The following is a 21,842-nucleotide window of genomic DNA, read 5'->3' on the forward strand; positions in this document are numbered from 1 at the left end:
CAATAAGGACAATAAGGACAGCAAGGCAAGCATGCACACCCCGTCCAACCCAGCCTACCACCACTCTTACGTGAGCTCTTGTGCTCCTTCTTCTTCTGCCTCCTCCTCAGCATGGTGGTGCGGGGGCTCATGGGGTGGGAGCTGCGAGGTAGTGTGTTTGAGTTCTGGCAGGGGAAGCCCTGCGCATTCATGGTGGGAGACGAGAAGGTGGCAGCCACCAGAGCTGGGGAAATACAGAGTGTATTAAGGATGTGTGCAGAGAAGTGCAGCAGTGGGTTAATCTAATGGGTGTTCATCAAACACCCAATGTGTTTGGACTAGCTCCTTCTTCCCAGTTCCAGGGCTCAAGATTGAGGTGAGAACCTTGTCCTGGGCTTGCAGCTCCAGAAGAGCTGTGAGAGTGGGCTTGGGCTCAAGATGGACATTGCTGTCTGGTGTGCAGTGGCTCCAGTGACTGGGCTGTCTGTCACTGCAGCACCCAGGCCACCAAGTGAGAAGTGCATCATGGATGCAGGGCAGCCAACAGCAGGTTGGCACAATGGCACTAACAAACCTTAAATACGTAGAAAGAGAAACCACAGCTTGAACTTGAGCTGCTGAGCAACTGGGCTGTCCTGTTTGCTTCCCAACACACAGAGCAACATTTCCTCCCTATCTTACTGTCATAAGACAAGAAACCTGGGACTGAACAGAGCCTGCTTCCTGCAAGAGGTGGGCTTACAGACAGATTTTGAACCAGCTGTAATCCCACTGCTAACATGTGTGGCACCAGGGCTGAGCAGGATGTGTTGATGTACCACGCTCCTACACACCACCAGAGCCTGCTCTCCTTGTCCCATAGCAACTCATTTTTGCCCTTGCCCATATGAAACCAGGCACTGGGGTGGGGGGTTAGAGGATGGGAGCACAGGTCTGCCCAGCACACCGCTGTCACTGTAGTTACCAGATCTGCACGTGCTGGGCTGCAGATACTGATTTTGCACCTCAGCACTGGACCTGTGAAAACAGTGCAGATGACCAAGGAGGAAACAACTGACACCTGTGGCTATGGAATTGGATATTACAGAAATGGAGGGGCACAACATGAATGAACACATGCAGGGATGGGGGCAACACCGTGCGCTGGGGTTACATTTGCAGTAATCCTGTCCGGACGTCTGGTTCCATGTGGGTGTCTTGCAGTGCCCGGGGTGGTGGGTATGACAGTAGTTGACACAGGGGTCCCAGCAGTGGTGGTGGTCGCTCTTCTGCACCTTGACTGATGGCACCCAGGGGAGCAGAAATCACCGCAGGCAGGGAGGAGAAGAGAGAGAAAGAAAAGGTAAGAAGCATAAGCCAGGAGATTGTCGAAAAGAGCCTCGTACTAGCTCTGAACAAGTCAGAACCCAGCCACAGTGTGTCAAGCCCCAGCAGCAAAAACGCATCCCCACGTAACCTCATGACACTTGATGCAAAGTGGCAGAAATCCACCCCTTCCCCATAAAAAACTCCACATCCAGAGCCAACGGCCTGACAAAGCTGTGCTGGCAGCCCACAGATGTCATTACCATTTGCAGTCTGTTGTGCGACATGCAGAAGCTCCCTCCAGCCACAAGTTTCCCGCAGAGGCCATCGGTATTATCCGACAGCACTGGGGAAACCTCCTTGTGCTGTTTCCCACCTTGCTGCCACAGCTGCCCTCCCAGGGACAAGGCACAACGCCTTCCGCACGTGCCAAGGACTGCTTTGAGCACTTTGCTTGGCTTCAGCGTTTGGTTGTTTAGTGGCTGCTCTTGGCCAGGAATCCATTGCAGGGTTCACATATGGATGAAAGAGAGGAGTAGCGGAGGGCCACCTCCAGCTCACCGGAACAGAAGGGATTTTATACATCACTGGTTAAAGGCAATTACAGAGGGCAACTGACACAGGAAGAGATGCCAATACTGTGGCAAACAGTAAAGTAAAACATGGCACCAACATGGCAGACTCTATTCAAGGCCACACAGCTGATTTAGCTTCAACCCCGCCCAGCACATGTTGGCAGAAATCTGTTGCAGCATGACATCCATCATCTGGAATTCCCTTGTCCAGGAACTCTGGCTTTGCAACATCAGGTCACGATGCCACAGGTCTCCTCTGGAGTGCCTCAAACATTCCGTCAGGCACAGGTCCCTTGTCCGTTCTCATGGACGCTCCTTTTGCCCCTGGGCAACACAGGGTCAGTTTGGTTTTGCTTGCCCAGCACCACTGGGTTTTCTCTCTCAAATCTCTGCACCATGCTGTCTGGATCTATTTTCTTCCGAGAGGAATTGCTGGCTAGCGAGCAAGATTGCAAGTGTCTCTTTCATTCAGCTAAGCATGAACAGCATCCCACAGCAGAGCGTTGCTGGAACCATGAGTTATCACAGAGCTCTTAACCTTGCAACCACTTGCACTGACTGGCAACCACCTTTCCAGGATGAGATCTCCTCCAGGCTTTGTGTCCTCCAAGTAGGCAGAAAAACCACCAGCGCTGGTGCTACCAGCACTTTCTGAGGGTACAAACCTGGGACAGGGACTCTATTTAGTGAGTCCATCCAGAGATCTCATCTGAAGGTCATCTTGTTAGTGCCTTTAACAGTGGACAACCATTTTGTGTGCATGCATCACAGGCATCAAATGATTTAGGTCAGGTTTTCCAACCAATATTGTGATTATATTCAGTCTTTGCTAAACATTTAGTGAGTTTAGCACTTAGTCCATCAAGCTCTTAAAAAATACACTTCCAGCTCTGAGCTTTCTATTTTGTGGATTCAAAAGTAAATTCAGAGCCAGACAGCTTTTAAAAACAAAAATCAAATTAATAAGTGTAGCTATATCTAGACAAAAAGGAAAGTTTTTAATAAAATTAAACACTTTGAACCTGCAGGACAGAGCTTATGGGCATATATACAAAATCATTTAATCCATTTATAGTAATTAACACTCTCCCATTTGTCTATAAATTCTTAGCTCATATCTGACAACAAAAAAAATTGCCTTTGAAACTCAGCTATCAGTGCATTGGGGAAGAGAAGAGATTTTGGACAAGTCTATGATAAAAGCCTACAACAGTCTTCCCCAAGCTTTCGAACATCATCCCTGCCTGAGGAAACCCATCCATCCCAGCACTCCTCCTGGGCACCATCCGCTCCCGTTGATCTTGTGAGCAGGGCATAATCCTCACACAAATTCTCCAAATGACCCCAGAGCCACAGAAAATGCAAACTCAGTTTGACAAATCCTGTGCTTCAGCATTAGACTGTATTTTTGCATGGCAGCTGCAGCTTCAGATCCCTCTCCACCTCCTCAATAACTGAATTTTGATTGCACGAGGAGCCACATTTAAAAAATATAACAGGCCCCATGCAGGCACACACTGGAAGGACTCAGTAATGCAAGTGCTGAACAGGGATGCGTCTGCATGGTCTCCTCTCCTCAGCTGCTTTCTCCGGGCTTCATTCTCTTGCCAACCATAACTGGTTTTGCATGGCCCATTTTTCCTTACTGCCCTGTTTGTTTCCCTAAACTCAGAAAAAGCAGCCTATAGAGTTGGCACTCAGCATCTGGAGCAGAAAGCAGCATCTCTCCTAGATCCAAATGCAGTTTGTCAACTTTGGTGTGGTTCCTCAGCTGCTCACCATGGGCTGCATGGTGCCGTGGCTGGTTGCGCCACTAAGGATCACTGCTTTGTGAGCTGCTCCTCTTGCCCAAAGCACTTTTCTTCCTGTCCCCACCACCTACCTTTCCCATCCCCATCAGCAATGGTGAAGATTCAAGCCCAAGTACTGGTCTCCAACCACACACCTCTGCCTCCTAACAGCCATGTGCATGAGCAGCATCCTTCCTTATGATCCTTCACGTGTTAAAGAGTTTAATCAAAAGTGGGAACAATTGTTATATTCCTTTTTTTTCATATTCATGTGTTGCAATTATTCTCCCAAGTTTGCGTTCTGTATTTCTGCCACAGCAAACTGATCTGATGTATGGAGCTTTGGGTAAAAAGGCTCTGAACACATCAAGCTGTCCTTCCACAGATCCTCCTCCTCCTGAGCTGCTACTGAATGTATATATTCTGAAATGAGATTAGAACGAGGGCACTAATGGAAGGAAGAGAATAGTTCACTTTAACAGCCATTGAAAAAGGATTATAGCTTTCCATTCTTTCTTGGGCACAAAGGTCAAGTCATCCATCCCCTTTGTTAAAATGCTTTAATTCTGCACAAATTGGACTGGACAGGTAAGAGATTTATTTCTAGACATGGAGATGTTATTAGATTTTATGTTTCACCACATCATGTTAAAGAAGACAGCACAGATATTTTCTCCCTTTCCCCAAACCATCCTAGAAGAGAATGGAAAGAAGAGCTGTGCCTGGGGCTACTGTGCACCAATATTATTAAAATGCATGTTCCTGAGGGACAAGCGATTGAAAATGGTTACAAAAGGGGCTGGTACTGAATAGTCATGCCTGAAACACCTGAATTACAAGACCACCAGTATGAACTGTAACAAAACTTCAGGCAAGAGTTGCAACAAATCTACTTTTACTGTACTGAGGCTATGTTCACGATGAAGTTTATATGAGAGCCTGAGTCAGCCTCTCATGTGGAAGGAAAAACTAAAGGTGGGCGACAAAGATGCTCATCAGGGTGAATTCCTAATGATGTTTACAGGCATTTTGGGCTTGATTTCACTGGAGATAGAATTTTTTTCCCAGTATCCCTTTAGTGGGAGGTGATGGAAAGCAGCAGCTACAGATGCATTCAGTCTACCCCTGGCTGCTCAGACACAGTGGCCATTCAAACAGGCTGGTCCAGAAGGTGAACACTTGTGTTACAGCTTTGTTTCCTGAGGAAGTCCAGCAGGATCCTGCCTAGCTACTGACATGTCCTTTATAAAGCCTTACCAGGCATCAGCAAATAAAAACGGAGCTTGGAAATAGATTTGCCAGCACCAAGGTTGTTTTCCTCCCTCTCAATTAAAGTCTCTTATCTGAGGTACTAAGGAAGCGGCTTGCACAGCACTCGGCACTGCAAAACCCTGGGATTCCCAGCTCCAATTTCCCCATTCAAGCACAGATGTTACCTTTTTTTCCTATTCACATCCTTGAAGAACGTCATCTAATCACATGCATTTCATCAAAACATCCTTTTTTTTCCTCCACAGATGTCTCTCTTTGGAGTCTGTTGCTGGCATTCAAAAGCAGCAAGAAGCCAAGCCGGAACCTTAAGTGAGTTTTGAGGGCAACCAACAGTGTTTGCACAGAGGACACACCTGTTTCTGGAGGCTTCAAAGGCAGCCTGCTTTGGTGAACAGGTAATATCTCCAGCTTGACATTTTCCGAAGTGGCAGCTAAGAGCTGAGTTGCCTCTAATAAGGAGCAGTGCTCTGTGCTTGTGCCATCAATGGAGAGAATATGGTCGCCAACATGCAATGCGCCACATCTGCAAAGGAAACAGCAAGAGAGGTAATTATATACATGGCCAAAATCCATGTCTTTACAGTTGGGAGTAGAAACATACAAAATCCAACTGTGAATTATTGTGTGAATTCATGTGAATTTTTTTTCCTATTTCATTTTTTTTTTACTTCCAATTTGAACCTTAGGTTCAAGTGTTGCCCCAAATACCAACTAAGACGGTTCATGCTTGAGTCAGTGCTGCTGGTGGCTTAGGAAAGGTCTTCTAAGTTTTTACTAGTGCCCACTCATAGCTAGTCTGGACAACTGAGGGCTCACCCAGCACTGCAGTTAAGTCCTACAAGCCAGCAGTTCAGCTCAGCAACACAACTAACCACAGGTAGGGCTGCATCACGGTCTGTCTTTCTGTATCCCCATGTAAAGGGTGACTAGCTGACTTGCCCATCACGAAAAGGCTCTAGCCAGAAGTCTCCAGAATAGGTGTTTGCCATTCCACAGCTCCAGGGCAGTCAGATCTGAGGTTTTTAAAACAGAGCTCAGCTTTCACATGCACTGAGTTACATTCATTCCTGGTGAGGAGGGTCCACTGGTGTTGGGTCAGATATTTTTAGCACACTCAGTGCTAAGAACATGTGGACACGGCCATTTCAAGGTGAGGCAGGGAAGAATGGTATATAACTAACAAGGGGACAAAAAAGCAGTGGAGAAAGGAAAAGCAGAGCTAGGAGCAGACTGTTCAGATCTGTACCTGTCCACCACGCTGGCCGGCTTGATCTTGTCGATGACAATGACCTGCTTGTTCCGGTGCGTGGTTGTCGTCAGTGTGATTCCTAGTGTAGACCCTGGAGTCTTTGCTATTTCAACTAGTAAAGGACCTGAAGCATTTGCTACAGTATCTGCAAAACAAGAGAGCATCTGAAGACACTTCTCATACAGCCTTTTCCATTTCTAAATGCAGGGGGTAGGTCAATAGTGCTGACTTGCCATGTGTGTCAGCAAACCTGTAGTTTGGACATCCTACAGTCTGTATCACACAGTAACTTAACAAAGAAGTAAATTCAAGAAGTAAAATTGCTTCTGCACAAAATATATATGATAATGAAGTGAAGAGATATTACAACATAATTCACTCATGGAAACAACCCCCCCTGCCTCTTTTCTTGGGGTTAAATAGCAAGATCGAGGAAGAGATTGCTCAAATGCTCTGCAGCAGTCACATCACCAGTATTAAAAGCACAAAAATGAAGATCAGGAGGACATCACCGTTATAGGCTTCTTCCCAAACAAAGGCACAAAGAAACACAATCCCACTTTCTAAAGTACTCAGAAGTCTTGTGTGCTGATGACCTCCACAGAAGTCAGTCAACTCCTGTGTGCTTCAGCACCAGCTTCAAAATATTGCCTCAGCTGCTCATTTCAGCTCCTCCAGTGTGACAGGGACATAGCGCTACCTACCCACAAGCTTACAAAAGCCTCCTCTCTCTCATCAGACAATACAGGGGTAACTCATATTTAAATGATGCATTTCTGCAATAAGTTTAACAGATGCTGTAAGTGAGACTATGAAACTCCTACGAAATTGCACCTGTTAGCATAAGCCTGCACCATACCTATTCATCTCTTCTGAGGAAGGAGGAGGAAAAAGAAAGCCTGTGTCTCTGGCTGATTAGACAGAAATTCCCTCCACCTCTATTACACACGTTTGCTTCCAGATTACCTAAAGCCATGGTAAAAAGGCTGGATTCACAAACGTCTTATCACCACCACACAACCTACAACCAGCACCCCATGTGTAGTTTGACCCCCCCCCCCCCCAAAAGAGCACCTCATGGAAACCCAGCCATCTGCTTCAAAGGAAAGGCCAGCAGAGCCCTCTGAGAGCCTGATGCCTCCTCAGCCCTTAATTATTCATAGTAAAGCTTTTCTTTTCCAAACCTATGCTCCACTAAAAATGCTGATGCTACTTGGCTCCAAAACTTGAGGCATGGCTCATTCTTGCTCTCTGATAAACAGGAGCATTGATGCAAATCTCAGAAGCTAAGCTGCAGCAAGGTCTTTCCTGAAGATGCTGAGACTCTGGAGACAGAAATGTCCCTTGGAAATTTCCCCCAGGGATCAGCCAGGAGATGTTCAGGCTCTGGTCTACTCTCAGCGCCCTTTTTCCCAGGGGAGGAAGGAGGAGGAATGAGCCATGTTAAAGGTTATGCAGGCTTCAAATAAAACACTGCTTATTCTCTGTTGAAAAGGACCACTGGGGAGTCCTGCAGGCCCTGACAAAAAACACAGCCCCATTCAGTCCAAAGATACACAAAGCACCCAGCTAAAGCCTGTGGAAGGTGCACTTAAGCCTTCATTAGCAAAGGAAGCACCAAGAGACTGAGTACCTCTTCCAACAGCAAACATCAGCTATATGTTGTTTTTGCCACCCATGTGTGTCCAGCACATATCCTCTGAAGAGGGACAGAAACTTACATTTCTCCAGCTGAAGGGAAGGAGATAGGAAAAAAAAGAAATCATGGAAAAAAGCATGCTGGAGTGGTAGACCTTTCTTTGCAAGGAAAATACCTTCTCCTCTCGGTTTTACCCAGCATCCAAGCTTCTTGGCTTTGCCAAGTGTTTCTCAGGGCGGGTCTCAGCACAATGAGAAGAGGAAAGGGCTTTGGATACCTTCTCCCATGCCAGGACCTAGGTATCAATAAGACTGTAGGAAATCACAGTCCTGCCTCCAGCTTACGGTCCCTCTTCCCACCACACACAGCACGGGCCACCCTGCCATCCTTTTTAATTCTCATCTCCAATGGCACAGAAAAGAATTGCTCCAAATCCATTTTATAGAGGCATTTGTTGGGGAAATAACAGCCAAGCCTCTATTAATTATTCTAGGGAAAGATTTGGCTCAAATCAAAGGTCAGGAGTCTGCAATTTAGCAATATTTGTGAGGCGTGATTAACATGGGGCTATTACACCCAAGCTAATCTAAAAAGAAACACGGAGAGGCCAGGGCAGGCCATGCAATAACCTTACTGTAGGGAGTCAATTCGCATTGCTGCTTTGGCACCATGAGGTGTTTTTGCACCATCACGCACAGGTGCAACCTCACCCAGCATCGGTGGAAAAGGTATCCACAGCTCTACTGTGTTTCACAGCAAATCTCACCTTACTTAAAGAAAGATCCTTTCTCACAAGCCAAGAGGCTCTAAGCAGTTGTTCTGGAGGCTCAGCATTCACGAGATAATCAACTCAGATGCTGCTCAGCATGTACTGAAGGCCAAAAATCACACTGTTGCAGAACAAGCATCATCGAGGCCAGTGACACCCAGTTTAATACAGATACAGCAGCTTGCATCGTTTCTCTAGGGTTTTGTTACCAAGGAACAGAAAAACTATATATGTGTATGCTGCCTTGGCATCCAGATTGTCACGTAAGGGTTTGAAAGTGTTTTGCAAGCAATGAATTGTGCTTCCCAGAGGAGGATGGTACAATTTTACAGACTGGGAAACTGAGGCACAGCTGTCATGCAACTTGTCCAAAATACATATTTGTTCAGTGGATAGTCAGAAAGGGTCCAGAAGAGGATCCCTCTCCGGTTCCCTGTTGCTGTATGAATGATGTTACATCTCCTGACATTGCTGGGGGAAAGCACATATGCTATCTTCACCCATCTTCAGAACCAATATTTTTCGTAACCAAATAAACCTTTATGCCCTCCACCTTTTTGAAGACATTTGCTCTTTTTAGGTGGCATTGACTAAATAGGAACCTGTAACATTCAGTATCAGCAGTTCTGGCCTGAATCAGTCCCGGAAGCCCACATAACATGTGGCCCCAAATCCTGCCTGCATTTTTCATTCCAAACCCAAATTCCAGCCATTTCAAAATGTTCAAGTGAAAATTCAGCAGCCACCAGGTGACTGACTACAGATCTAATCAACCCTCTAATCTTCGCCACCAAAACAGAAAGAGGAAAGCCTACCAAAACTTGCTCAACTACAGCAAATTCCATCGCCCTGTCCACCTGGCTGACCCCAGGAGGACACAAAGGGCTATGCAAAACCCGCTCATACCCATACACTTGAGGGGTACTCACCAATATTGTATTGGATATAAGGAAAGCAGAGACTGCTCCAGGCAGCCAGACCCCCCAGTGTCAAAGGTACAGGAAAGCTGGTTACACCACCACTCAAAGCTGGGGGCTGGCAGGTGTTTTCTTAAAGATCTTCCTCTCAACAGCTTATTTTGGAGGAAATACTGTGGGGTTTTTTCCTTCTTGCACTAGTTTTCCTTGAGCCCCACCTGGCTTTGCTCACCTCCCTACGGAGGGATGCTCTTGTAACCAGGCTGGAAAGTGTTCTGAGCACTTGCCTGGGGGATAAGTGAGGTGTGCCAGTAGAGATTTTTTTCCCTGCTGTAATGCACTTTAGGGAAGAGGAGGAGAGGGAGGGGAGGGAGGAGGCAACCCCCTTGCAAATGCAAACAAAAGAAAACAAAAACTCCTAGAAGAACGAAACCAGGGAGCTGCCTCCTTCCCGACACAGCCCAGTGGCTCGCGATCACTCTGACTTCACGGGCTCCATTTGAGGCCCTATCCCCTGCCACCGTTCAGCAGAGGCCAAGAGGTCACCCATTTGTGGGACACTACCAGGCCTCCACTCCATCAGCAGGAGAGCCTCGCAGGCCTAAAAATCTCCAGCCTAAAAACAAATGGGCGGAGGGGCAGCCAGGGGAAGGGAGAGGAGGAGAAGGACACAGCAAATTGCTTTGCTCATTCATCATCTCTGGCAGAGAGCTTCCCCCCTCCATGAGTCAATCCTAAAGGCTCGCAGCCCAGTGCCTCATGTCATGGCACACACAGCTTATTTACAGAGTAACTATTCAAATCCCACTGTTTTCTGGCTGATCAGTTTATTTGTTAGGGTTTTTTAATTTCTTTTCCCCCTTTTATAAAAGACCCGTAAGATAGAGTATCGCTACAGGGAAGCATCTGTTCATTGCAACGTTTATCTGGCATCAGCAAAGGGCAGAGACTTTCCTGATGCCCAAGGGAGGTGCATGCCCAGTTCACACTCCTTTTAAATGGAAATGGCAGATTAATTCAATTCCTTTGGTGACCTTGAGAAATCTCAGCCAATTTGATTAAAAGCCTGCTGCGGCCCCATCCTACGCTGGCCTCCCCGGTGAAAGCCCGACAGCCAGGGGATGCTCGGTGGTGGTGGCAAGCAGCTGCCGCGTCCCTCACATCAAGAGCAGGGCTGGCCCCATGCAGCTCATCCTCAGCGCACAATTTTGGCTTGGAAACCACGCAGCCAGCTGGGGAATGCCGTGATTCAACACTCCCCCGCAGCAGCAACTTCCCCTCCTCGAGGGTCTGCCCACACCACCCCAGTGTGTACGGCTGCAGTGGAGAGTGAGCGCAATGCAAAAAACTCTGTTTTCCCTGGGGATGAACAGGCCAAGCACCTCTTCATGGTGGCATCCCCAGCTCTTAGAATGAATCAAGTGAACTGTGTGGCCACGTGTCCCTCCAGCCCCTTCACCAAGTTTTCAAATGGAAATTAGGAGTGCTGCCTTCAGGTTAATAATGTCCTCACACTGCTTCCAGCACCTGCTCTTCCCTTCCTTCACCATCTTCCTGTAGATGGTAAAGAGAATGTCTGTAATAGTTGTGATTTGGGGATGATGCACTCATCTGTTGCAGTTATTAGCTGTTGCCTGGCAAAACTGTCTGCAGAGATTGTTTTAAAGTACATGTTCTGCACCATCTTGCCTTAAAAGAAAGCAGGGCAAGTATATCCCTTTACAGGGTTGGCGAGAAGCACTCTCTGTGCAGAAATTACCTACGAAAGGGGTTGTTTTTACATCTTGGGAAGTATCTGGCCATGGTCCACTGTACAGTAACATGAGATGGAGAATCATTTCATAAAACCCTGCCATCGCTCTGTGTTCACTCAACCCTAACAGTTTTAGGTGGGAGAGTTACTTAAGAAGAAATACCAAGACACCTTCATGGCTATTTTTGCTCCAAGTCAGGTTTTAAAACAACCAACATTCTGCAACATAGGCACCAAGGGACTGTACAAACAACAAAACCCCCAAAAAGCCTATTTCCCAGGCACCATTAATTGTTCAGACTTGACAGCTCTGTGCAAATCCCTCCTTAACTCCACCTGCCCTCCCCCAGGGCAGGGCTGCCAGCCCAGCCAGCCTGCGAGGAGAGGAACAGACATCCTTTACTGACCGCTGCAGAGTTATCACAATTACAATCACATAGAAAGGTAGAAAACAGGATTTGGGTAGTTTCTGTTTTCCAACATTTAAGCATCTCCTCTTTTTCATGAATACCAGCCAATTTCTAAAGAAAAGCTGCTCCGGTACATGGCAGAAGCCAGGCAGCGTGCAGGCAAGTGCCGAGGCATCAGGTTTTCCTTCCAGCTCCCCCAGAGGAGTACGTGTCTGTGTGGCATACAGCTGCCCAGGTCCTGGCAGCCTCCTCCCCCAGGAGAGACCCAGTATGTCCACTCTTGTGGAGTTTCTGCTGAAAGGAAGGGGAAAGCCTGGGAGAAGGAGACTCAAAAGGAAGCAGAAAGCCCTCAGGGCTGGCACAAGGAGCTCCCTTAAACTGGTACAACCCTCTTGCACATTACATGGGGTGAGTTCTGGCGTTCTCAGCTCTCTTTCCTTGGAGGTGGCATGGTATTAAACTCTCGGCTGCAGATCCTTTTTATTTCCCTTCTCAGTGACAAATCAGAAAACAACCTGATATCACGGACTCCTATTCTTTGCTGGACCCTAGGCTCAGACATGCTGGACTGGTTTGTGAGATTTGCAGAAAAGACTCCAACCTAGTCCAGCTTGTGGCTCCAGTGGAGGCAAAAACCCCTCTGCAGACATATATGCAACATCAAAATCTAATGCACAGCTCAACAAGCTTCCAGAACCAACACAGCTTCGGACTCTGTGGTAACCTTAAACTCATTAACGACGCTCCCTAGAGTAACAGCTGTGTGTCACGAAGCCAGCTCAAAATGACTCTACAGTTGCTAATAATAAACCCTTTCCCAGGGCTTGAAACTGAAAATCAAATAAAAAAAAAAAAAACCACCAATCCTCCAAACACTCAAACAATATCTACTGCATAGAACACTTTTTAGAAATACCCGTCGTCTGCCCTCCAGTAAATGCTGTCTTATTTGGGGTCAATCAGTTGATCACCCCTCATTTATTTCAGAACCAGATCTGAACTAACATTTCTAAGAAAGGGAATAGCTCCAGAATTAAGCAGGATCAAAATTCAGAACCGAAGCCACAGCCACATCAAGTCTCTGCCTGCAGCTCACCCCCCTGCACACATTTAATAGTGGTATTTGCAGTGCTGGCAGAGTGCTCCAGCGCCCTTTAACTCTAATTTCTCCTATGCCCTCTTTGCCTACATTAGAAAATCCCCCTTTTCCACCTCCTCTAAAACCAGTCATCGTTCCCATCAAGACACATCACTGGATAAGGGCATTTCAAATGCATTCAACTAAGCCAGCTTTGAACTCTACCCCTTACACCCATGTTGGCAGCACATTGCTCAGCAATTTTTCCACTGAAACCGAGTATCCCAGTTACTGTGTCAAGTCTCACATACTTTCCAGGCAGTCAGAGAAAATGCCACCACAACTATCTTGGCCTTACCCATGATGGTCACATCATACTCGATCTGGAAGAGTGCCTCCTGGCTGCACTGCCGCAGGATGTTGAGGGCGTCAGCATGGGTCATGCTGTGCAGAGGGATCCCATCAACGCTCAGCAGCCTGTCCCCAATTTTCAAGGACCCTTCCCTGTAGGAAGCCACAGGCAAAAAGGTTTTTTGTGTATATGTATTTATTTATATTTAGATCTATTTTCTCCATATATTTATGTATCTATCTGTATTTTGTATATATATTTAATATACTTATCTATTTTTTGTGTGTGTATACATATATACACGTGTGTGTGTGTGTGTGTATACATATATTAAAAAGTCAATTACTTTGATCCTGTAGGAATTGAATGCTGCTTGGGACAATAGTTTGGGTTATTTATAGTACCAGGCCCATCATATTAAATTAGCAGCATGAGAATAGGTAGACTGCCTCCTGCTTTCTAACACAGCGTCAGCTCTTCATCTGCACAGGGTTGATTAAGCGGCTGCCTCTGGAAAAGGAGTTTCTGCTTGTAACTACAACATCCGCGTGTGGGTCAGGCTATGAGCACTGGACCCATCCTCCCTGCAGCCCACAGGTCCCACACCACCTGTGTTGTTCCACACCACCAGCCTGAGAAGCCTTGGGGAGGCACCAGCAAGGAGGACAAGAAGGACACACGTCCAAGAGCATGGTGAGACCTGCTAGTCTGTCTTGTGAAAGCAAATGTTGGAGGTGCAACATGAGCATTACCTGTCTGCTGGGCCACCTGGCCTCACGTAGGTGAGCACCAGCGGTCTGGACTTGTGCCAGTCTTCATGGGCTCCCCCTGTAATCAAACCGGGAAAGCCGTCAGTCACTGGAGGTTTGAAAGTCTGAATGAGAATGCTCAGAAAAGAAGAGACATTTATCACATAACAGCTGACGCAGCCTGAAAGGAGAAAGACCGCCCTGGATTAGGCAGCTGGCAGTCCTTGAAGGCTGCATGGGATGCTCTCCAGGACAGGTTTTCGCTTCTCAGCTGAGGTTTATGACATTCATCTTCTTACTTGTCTCTTCCTGCTTTCCAAATCACCTCTGCCAGTGCTTGTCCCCCTTTGTTTTTCACTGGAGAAGGCACTAACCTCTCAGCACGAAGCCAAAGCTGTTGCCTTCCTTGTAGAGGGACACCTCGATGGTCTTGGGAATAATGCCAGCACTGCTCTCTGGCACTAAAGGAAGAGAGGAAGACCCAGTTACCCCCAGATAAATCTTTTTCACACCACCCTGCAAAATAATACCAAAATTCATCCAAACAGCATTGAAATGAAAGTCCAGCCCAATACACATCTTGTATCTTCCCTGTTTGGAGGCAAAAAGACCCCAACCTGGATGCGTGAACCTTCACCAGAGCCAACCATCATGTTTTAGGATGATTTCACCAGCTCAGTATTGTGCATCTCCCCTCAAATTTGTCTTGGTTAATACTCTGACATTCAAGTAAAACCATCTCATTTATCAACTGGCTTTAATGCATTCAGCATTACTCAAAAGCCAGAAGCTTCTGCCACAGATGGAAACTTATTAAAAAAAACCCAGCAGCAGCGTAAGGAATCAAGTCACTGGCTGACCTTAAAGAAAATGAAAATCCGAAATCCTCAGTGCAAAAGGTTGGGGTTTTTTCCCTTACCTCTCATATTTTGACTTTAAAAAAAAGATTAAGTGAATCCTTTAAACTGATCCTAGGGGCAATTCAGTAATTTTATGTTAAATACACAGTACTATTTAATGTACAAAAGTAAAGAGAAAAAGAAAGAAACTGTTTCCGTCCTTTGCCATCCCCTGCTATTTAATGATTTATTGAACTACTGCAGTGAATACGGGACAATTTCCCAGTCTTCTCCACCCAGAACTGCACATGGCATTTCAGCCTGGTCCACTCCGAAAAGATCAATTCCTAATCTTCAAACCAAGTGCAATGAATGGCCACAAGGATAATCAGAAAAAAGACTAAGAGCTTGACTTCAACCTGGCAAATTGGAGCTGAGGGGTCCCCTAGGCATGTCTGCGCCAGTGTTGGCTCAGGAGGGGGTTTTTGAAGCAAATCTCCCCACTGTCCTCACGGCCAAGTACCCAGAGGGCTTGCAACCTGCACACAAATTAGGGTTAAACTAACCCTAAAGACGTACTGTGGAGGCATGGTACTGCCTTGCAGGCAGACAGCCCTGGGGACAAGGCTACAGCAAGGCCAAATAAACCCCCAAAACACCGTCCCCCACACAGCCACTTTGCTCCTGCTGCTGCTGCGCACTGACTGCTAACAGGGACACAGCCTAGAAATATGCTAGAAGGGAAAAGCTCAGGGCACAGGAAGGCTCCCAGCTAAGGGGTGATACTCACATACCAAGAAGAGGGTATAAAACATCCACAAATGAGTTCAGAAACCATCCAATTTCTGTCCGAAGCACCCAAGCATGAAGTTCTGCAACAGCCTTTCATAAGGTCAGTGGGGAGCAGGGAAACCTAAGCTAGTGTTAACGCAGGGTTTGGTTTATTTATGAAAGAGATGATATGACACAGTGGCCTGAAAACTAGACTTGGACTTGCAAGGTCTGTTCTAAAGCAGGAATTTACAAAGTGGGGAGAAAAATTCAAACCCACAAGCACAAGCTATTGAATTGCACTATATTTCTGTTCTTTGCCCAGGGGAAGGGTGGGGGGGTGTGTGCACACAGCAATAACAAACTCTCACCGCAGATAAAAGCCCACAATGAACTGGAGCAAGGCAATGATTGACAATTCCCTGTATTTTGCATGCCTCTGTTTGGATTAGTCATAAACAGCATAGATAATCTTACTGGAGAGAAGTCACTATTTCAGTGTGCTCTTCCTGCTCATTCAGAGGTGGGGACATTTTGCATTGCTGCTATTGATTGAGCCATGCGGTACTGGCACTGCTCCTTAGTTGGTAAGTACAGCTTATCAGATTCCTGATAGCCAAGCTCACAGCTAAGGAGAAAGGTTAAGAGTTGTCCTCTCTAGTGAGCATGAGAACATGGAAAACTTGAGCTACAGTTTGTAGGCAAGGGTTGTACGCAAAAGCTAACAAACATTTACAGCAGAGGAGAGGGGGATGATAGATAGAGATTCAGCTAATTCAGATTATATTTTTTCTTCTTAGGGCTTTATATGGTCATTTATATTTTCAATACTTTTCATGTAAATGCAGTAGCTATAGGAAAGCTATAAAGTGTAAGATAGCTTCCTATCTGGGGCAAAATGTTTAGATTTCATTGGTTTTGTTTGTCCTGTTGTCTTATTTTCAGTTGTTCTATTTCTTCTGCCCAATCATCCTCTGATTGATCTGGGTAACTAAATGAGTAATAAGTGGGGAGATAATTTTCATAACAGAAAGACTGTGATGAGAAACTGTATCAAGGAATTTGTTTTAATCAGAACAAATGAGTGCAAGACCACATAGTATCCCACATCAGGACACAAGCCCTGTTAATGTGCGTTGGGCTTGCCAGCTTCTGTCGAGGCCCTTTAGCTGGAAAGCAGATTGCTTCAGCTTCCCTTCTGAAAACACGTAACATTTCAATGCATCTTGAGGAAAAACAGCACTTGCTGCAGTTCAGAAAAGAGGATCTGGCAATACATGCTTAAGACTGAATAAAATCTCCTGTAGCCACACTCCAAAAGGGAAAAAGAAAAACAAGCTGAAACAGCATCAGGAGGCAGATTGGCCTCTGCTACCAAGTCACTCTGAGGCAAGACAGACCTAATCAGCCATCTCCCACTGGTGTGCATGAACAGGCACCCACTGTGCTGGAAAAAGCACTCTGCTCTGACTGCACACAGCTCTGCAGCATCCACCGTGGCGCTGCGAGCAGATGAAGGCAGAACATCAAAATGCCCCTGGATACTGCCTTGGCCATGACAGCTAATGCACAAGCAAGCCCATGTGTACCCCAGGACAAAAAGCAGCCAAGAAAAGAGAGTAGCGTTATCAGAGAGGCACCCACCGGCTGGCGGAAGCTCATACTCTACTTCCAGCACTACCCTTTCGCCCACATTTTTCAGCAGGCTTATGATCTCATCGTGCCGCAGTTTCGTCAGGTTAATGCCATTCACTGATTTGATGTAATCTCCAACGTTCAGCTGGTCACTTCTGTGAATAAAGAAAAGAAAAAAGCAGTGGTAGCACAAAGTCTCTGCTACGCTCAGCCTGGATGTGCCTGGTGAACCTTCGGTAACTGGGGGACTTCCTGAACAAGCCACCAACGTTGGGCTGATCGTAGGTGTCTGATTGCATGTGCCTGCTATCAGAGAGAAGCGCTAAAGCCATCTATCTTTCCCAGTGGCAAGCGTTCAGATCTGTACGCACAGCAACAATTGCAGTATACATGTTCACAACCTCTCTTTTTGTTGCTCAATTCCCATTCATGTAAAGCAATCAGTCAAAGAGAAGCCTAGCAAAGAGAAGCTGTCTGAAAAAAACATCCAGCACGGAAAAAGAAAACATCTTTCCTTTTGCCTGTTTTTTGCAAAATTATTCAATTACTCCTTCCCTTTCTCTGTTTCTTGGAGCCTTTTTTTTCCTCCCATTCCTTTTCTGAGCCAATGAAGTTACTTACACACTCAGTATGCAGAACAGATACAATATTAAACCACTTAGCTTGATCAAGATGTATTGTACCATGCAGCTCTCCTGACAAGGCTGCCTAATTTCACAGAATCCCAAATATCCCTACACAAAATTTCAGAGCATAATTGCACAGAGCATGGGAAATAACTCAAAATAGAAGACATTCTACTGAAGCAACAACTTTGCATTCTGGGGCACTTGAAAAGAGGGAGTCTGGTGCCAACTATTTTAATTATAACCATATTCATTCAGTAGCTAGAATATGCAACTATTCCTCTCGAGTTTTACTGTGCTCTCTGCACCCCACTTCGGTTTCTCACCTTGCAGCCAGTCCTCCTGGCCTCAGATTGGAGACTCTTGGCTTTCCATCTTTGTCCGTGCCACCTGAAATGGTTAACCCAAGGGTGCTTCCTTCCTTCTTAATCAGCTCCACGATGGTGACCCCTCTGAACTCCTCTGAAAGATCAGGAATAAAGGCAAACATCTCAGTGGAAGGTGCATTCCTCCCAGTCTCAAGGACACCCTTTTCCTACAGGTGGTGGGAGAGCAGACCTGGGATGATTTATACAATTAGTTTATTTAAAATGAAGTTGTGAAACAGAAGTGTATCCTGGTGGACCTGCAGCAATGGAGGGAAAGCGTTGCATTCATGTCTTGCAGGCAAGACCAAGCAGGACAAGGCAGAAGAGGGAGGGCTTCTGAGAGGATAAAAACTTTGTGTTTCAAGGTGCTGGTGCTGGGGGCAGCAGAAGAACTCAAAACCAGGGTGATGAGATCTGGGCAGTGGTCTAGGGACACTACCTCAGGAATTATGTTTGATATGGAGCGGGGTGGTTGTTAGGAGGGCTGCATGACAGGCAGTCACAGTTACCAGGTAGGACGATGCTGTGGACCTGCAGTAGCTGCCTGGATGGACAGAACAGGGTGGCTCTTAAAATATTGTGACTTAAAAAAATACCACAAGACATCAATACAGTTGGGAGGTAAAGAACATAACATGGAGAGGGGGTAGGATCCTGCCACCAGCAGGGGAAGGGGCAGGGGGCATGAGCATTCATTCACAGCAGTTTTCCCATCCATCTGCACCTGGTCTGAGTTAAACTTCCTCCACATTGCCCACCTCATCTACAGCTGGAATTGAAGACACAAGTCACTTTTAAAAACATAACTGGTTCCACATGCACTACAAGCCATAATATATATGGCAGGGTCAGTCTTAGGGGATGCACATTCCATGCCAGCTGCACCAGTACCGCTTCTCCGTTTGCTGCAGGCAGCATACAGTTTACCTTCCTTTAGGCCAAGACGACACTCTTGTTTGTCCAGCACCTACACATAAGCCCAATCTGATGCCAGTTTTGATCTCATTACAGCTCATCTCTGGGTTTTACAAAAACAGGATCCCTCAACTATTCCAACTTCTGGATTTGACATGGAGGAGGGGAGTAAGTTAGCAGGGGAGCCAGCACCAGCCCGAGGAAAGACCAAGAGTTCTGCTGCAGACTTGGCAAGAGACAGCTCCATGTTACTCCACGTGACGGCACTCGCACTCTTTGCTCAAAGGAGGATTAGCCCTAGGACAAATCAGATGACTTTCATGCCTTGCCAGAGCCTCCTCTAAGAAGCTTTTGCAGAATTTGTCTGCAACATGATCCATCCACCTCCACTACCTCTGGTGCACTGAATCTCCCACAGTTTTACAGGAGGAAAATGGTCTCCCTCACACAGGACACCTTTCTCCAAGACTGCGCAGGGGAAGGTCGTGATGGGCATTGGCAGCACACAGCAAACAGCAGTCCCACAGCTGTGGACTAAAACCCACACTGCAGATGGCCCAGGAGGTTGTTTGCACAGCGAACCCCATCGGGCTTAAATGAGATGCTCTATTTGGAGAAGGAACATTTGAAACCTCTTGCACACTAGGATTTCCAGAGCAAGGCAAGGTGTCTTAAATAACATATTGACACAGAAGATCCATGCTGGTGCAGAGCTTCCCCCCTCCATCCTCGTTCACTAGGAGAAAACATGGTGTCATTTGGCACTGTGGTGACTCATCACTAGCACTTTGCTCTTTGTAATACCACTATGACACCAGAAATTGCACCTCACTTTGAGTCCTGCCATGCACTACCTGTTTTGTAAAGCACTTCCAAGAATAATCCATGCACTTGATTAACGCAAGTGGGGAACCTCTTTGCAATCTAGTGCCAGCCTGGAAGGCATTCAGGCACTGCTGGGCACCCATTTAACGTGGCACTGGCAGCTCGTTCTAAAACGTCAGGTCCATAATGCTTCTGCTTTTTAAACTCAGTTTTGATGCCTTGCCAACTACAGTAACTTAGTTTTCAATTCACCAAGCCGGGATCCCAGGGGCTGCCAGAAACTTTGTGGGGGCTCCCTGCTGTGCTGGAAGGAACACCATCCGGCACTATCCTGCAAATTTCCTCTCAACTACAGACATGACTGATCAACACAGATGGTGCCGCAAGAGGAGATTATTAGCTCTTCAATGGGGTTTAATTTTGATCCTTGATAAGTGTTTAAAATGAGAACTCCCAGAGTGCAATTACCCATTGTTATGGGTTCAAGGAGAAATCACTGCTCCGAAAAAAGGCAAGTCCCTGAGATCAATCTATCAAGGTAAGCAATAAGGGATTTTGACCAATGCCTCTGTAAATCTACTGCCGCTATCACAGACACACACAGTAAAAGTGAGCTGTTTAAGCAGGATCTGGTCCTTCAGGACATAGTCTTTAAGTGTCATATGAGAATAATCTTGGATTTCTTCTATTGGCATATACGCTTGGATTTTGCTGCTCAAAGCATCCCAGGGCAGGAAGAGCACACCTGAATTTTGCCCTCCCTATTGAGATGCCTTGAGCTGGGGTCATTGGACAGACTGGCTTTTGTGAGCAGGGAGTCAGCCTCTCTCCATCAGGGCTGTGGTACAGTGGCAACGTGTTGCAGCAGCCCCAGAGGATGCAGAATATCCCCTAGAAAAATTGCTAAATAATGAAGCAATGGCCCCGTTTCCTCCCCATCCCCTACAACACACTAAACCAAACCTGTGACTGGGTAATTAATGCTCAGAAGTCAAAATCAAGCCCTGGGCTTTATCAGGAAGGGGATGAGTTGTCCAGAGCAGCCCATCCAAACCCGCTGGCACGACACTGGCAGACAAAGCCCAGCACCAACAGCGGCAAATGTACTACCATTTCTCCACTCCCTCTTCAGCCCCCAGGGGTGTTTCTGCATGGGAAGGTTTATCTCACACACAAGTCTCCTCTGACTGACTAAATATCAAAACAAACTTGGTCACAAGTGGAAAATTACAGTGCTTGCCAGACACTGCCAGTCTCCCTCCCCACCTGGCGAGCTCAGATGTGGCAGCGCTTCTTCCCTCTCTCCTTTGCTGCTGTTTTCTTCTTCATGGGCATCAGCCCAGCGCAGGCACCAGTCCTTTCCCAGCTCCCTGTAACCACCATCAACAGCTCCACACCAGACTGATTGCACCAGTAACATACCACTCACTGAGACCAGTTACTACCATCCATTTCTGCCCTCCAGCAAAAGCCTTGCTGATAGATGCACCAAAATGGGTGTTTTGGGGGGTTTTACCTATTTTAGGGGTAGCCAGGTAAAGTGTAATGGATGCCCTGATGTTTTGGAGCAGGAGCTGATCCCCTCCTTTACCTGGGATGCTTTGCCTCCTGGAGACCAGGGCTGCATCCATCCCACCGGAGTCCTTGCTCCCCTTCGAGTAAGGGCCATCATCTGCAAGCAGAGCAAACACAGAAGCTGAAATCAGTACCAAAAGCAGCAAACAACAGAACCAGAGCACTTCAAAAAGTTTGTCCTGGTGACACTGGAATTGGGATCACATCCATATCACAGACTGCAGGCAAGAAAAAACATTACCAGCCCTGGCTTTGCACTGCACCATGTGGGTTATCTTGCTTTTTAGAGAGGGAGGGAAAGAAACAAGAAGGCAATAACATTATCTGATTTATTCCTCTTGGAGCTAATCTGGTAGGAGAGAACAAAATTCCCTTACTCCTGTAATTATGTGGAACAGCTGAGGACAGAGAAAGCTGTGGCATTAGTCTCACAAGTTTTAAGCCCGTCATT

The 21,842-nt window shown here is 46.6% G+C and overlaps 1 protein-coding gene across 1 annotated transcript in view; it reads right to left on the bottom strand.

The window, feature by feature from the left end:
* Positions 1-21,842, bottom strand: part of GRIP2 (glutamate receptor interacting protein 2) — a 152,925-nt gene that overhangs the window by 38,978 nt on the left and 92,105 nt on the right. Inside the window, exons 2-11 of the mRNA XM_075713804.1 lie at positions 21,408-21,488; positions 18,035-18,170; positions 17,092-17,237; positions 14,212-14,298; positions 13,841-13,916; positions 13,095-13,240; positions 6,168-6,315; positions 5,275-5,444; positions 1,133-1,258; positions 71-223 (exon numbers count right to left, since the gene is read on the bottom strand). Of these exons, the coding sequence (XP_075569919.1) occupies positions 71-223; positions 1,133-1,258; positions 5,275-5,444; positions 6,168-6,315; positions 13,095-13,240; positions 13,841-13,916; positions 14,212-14,298; positions 17,092-17,237; positions 18,035-18,170; positions 21,408-21,488 (1,269 nt within the window). The remainder of the gene's footprint in view (positions 1-70; positions 224-1,132; positions 1,259-5,274; positions 5,445-6,167; positions 6,316-13,094; positions 13,241-13,840; positions 13,917-14,211; positions 14,299-17,091; positions 17,238-18,034; positions 18,171-21,407; positions 21,489-21,842) is intronic.

This window comes from Pelecanus crispus, chromosome 7 (assembly GCF_030463565.1).
Source record: "Pelecanus crispus isolate bPelCri1 chromosome 7, bPelCri1.pri, whole genome shotgun sequence".
Classification (NCBI taxonomy): Eukaryota; Metazoa; Chordata; class Aves; order Pelecaniformes; family Pelecanidae; genus Pelecanus; species Pelecanus crispus.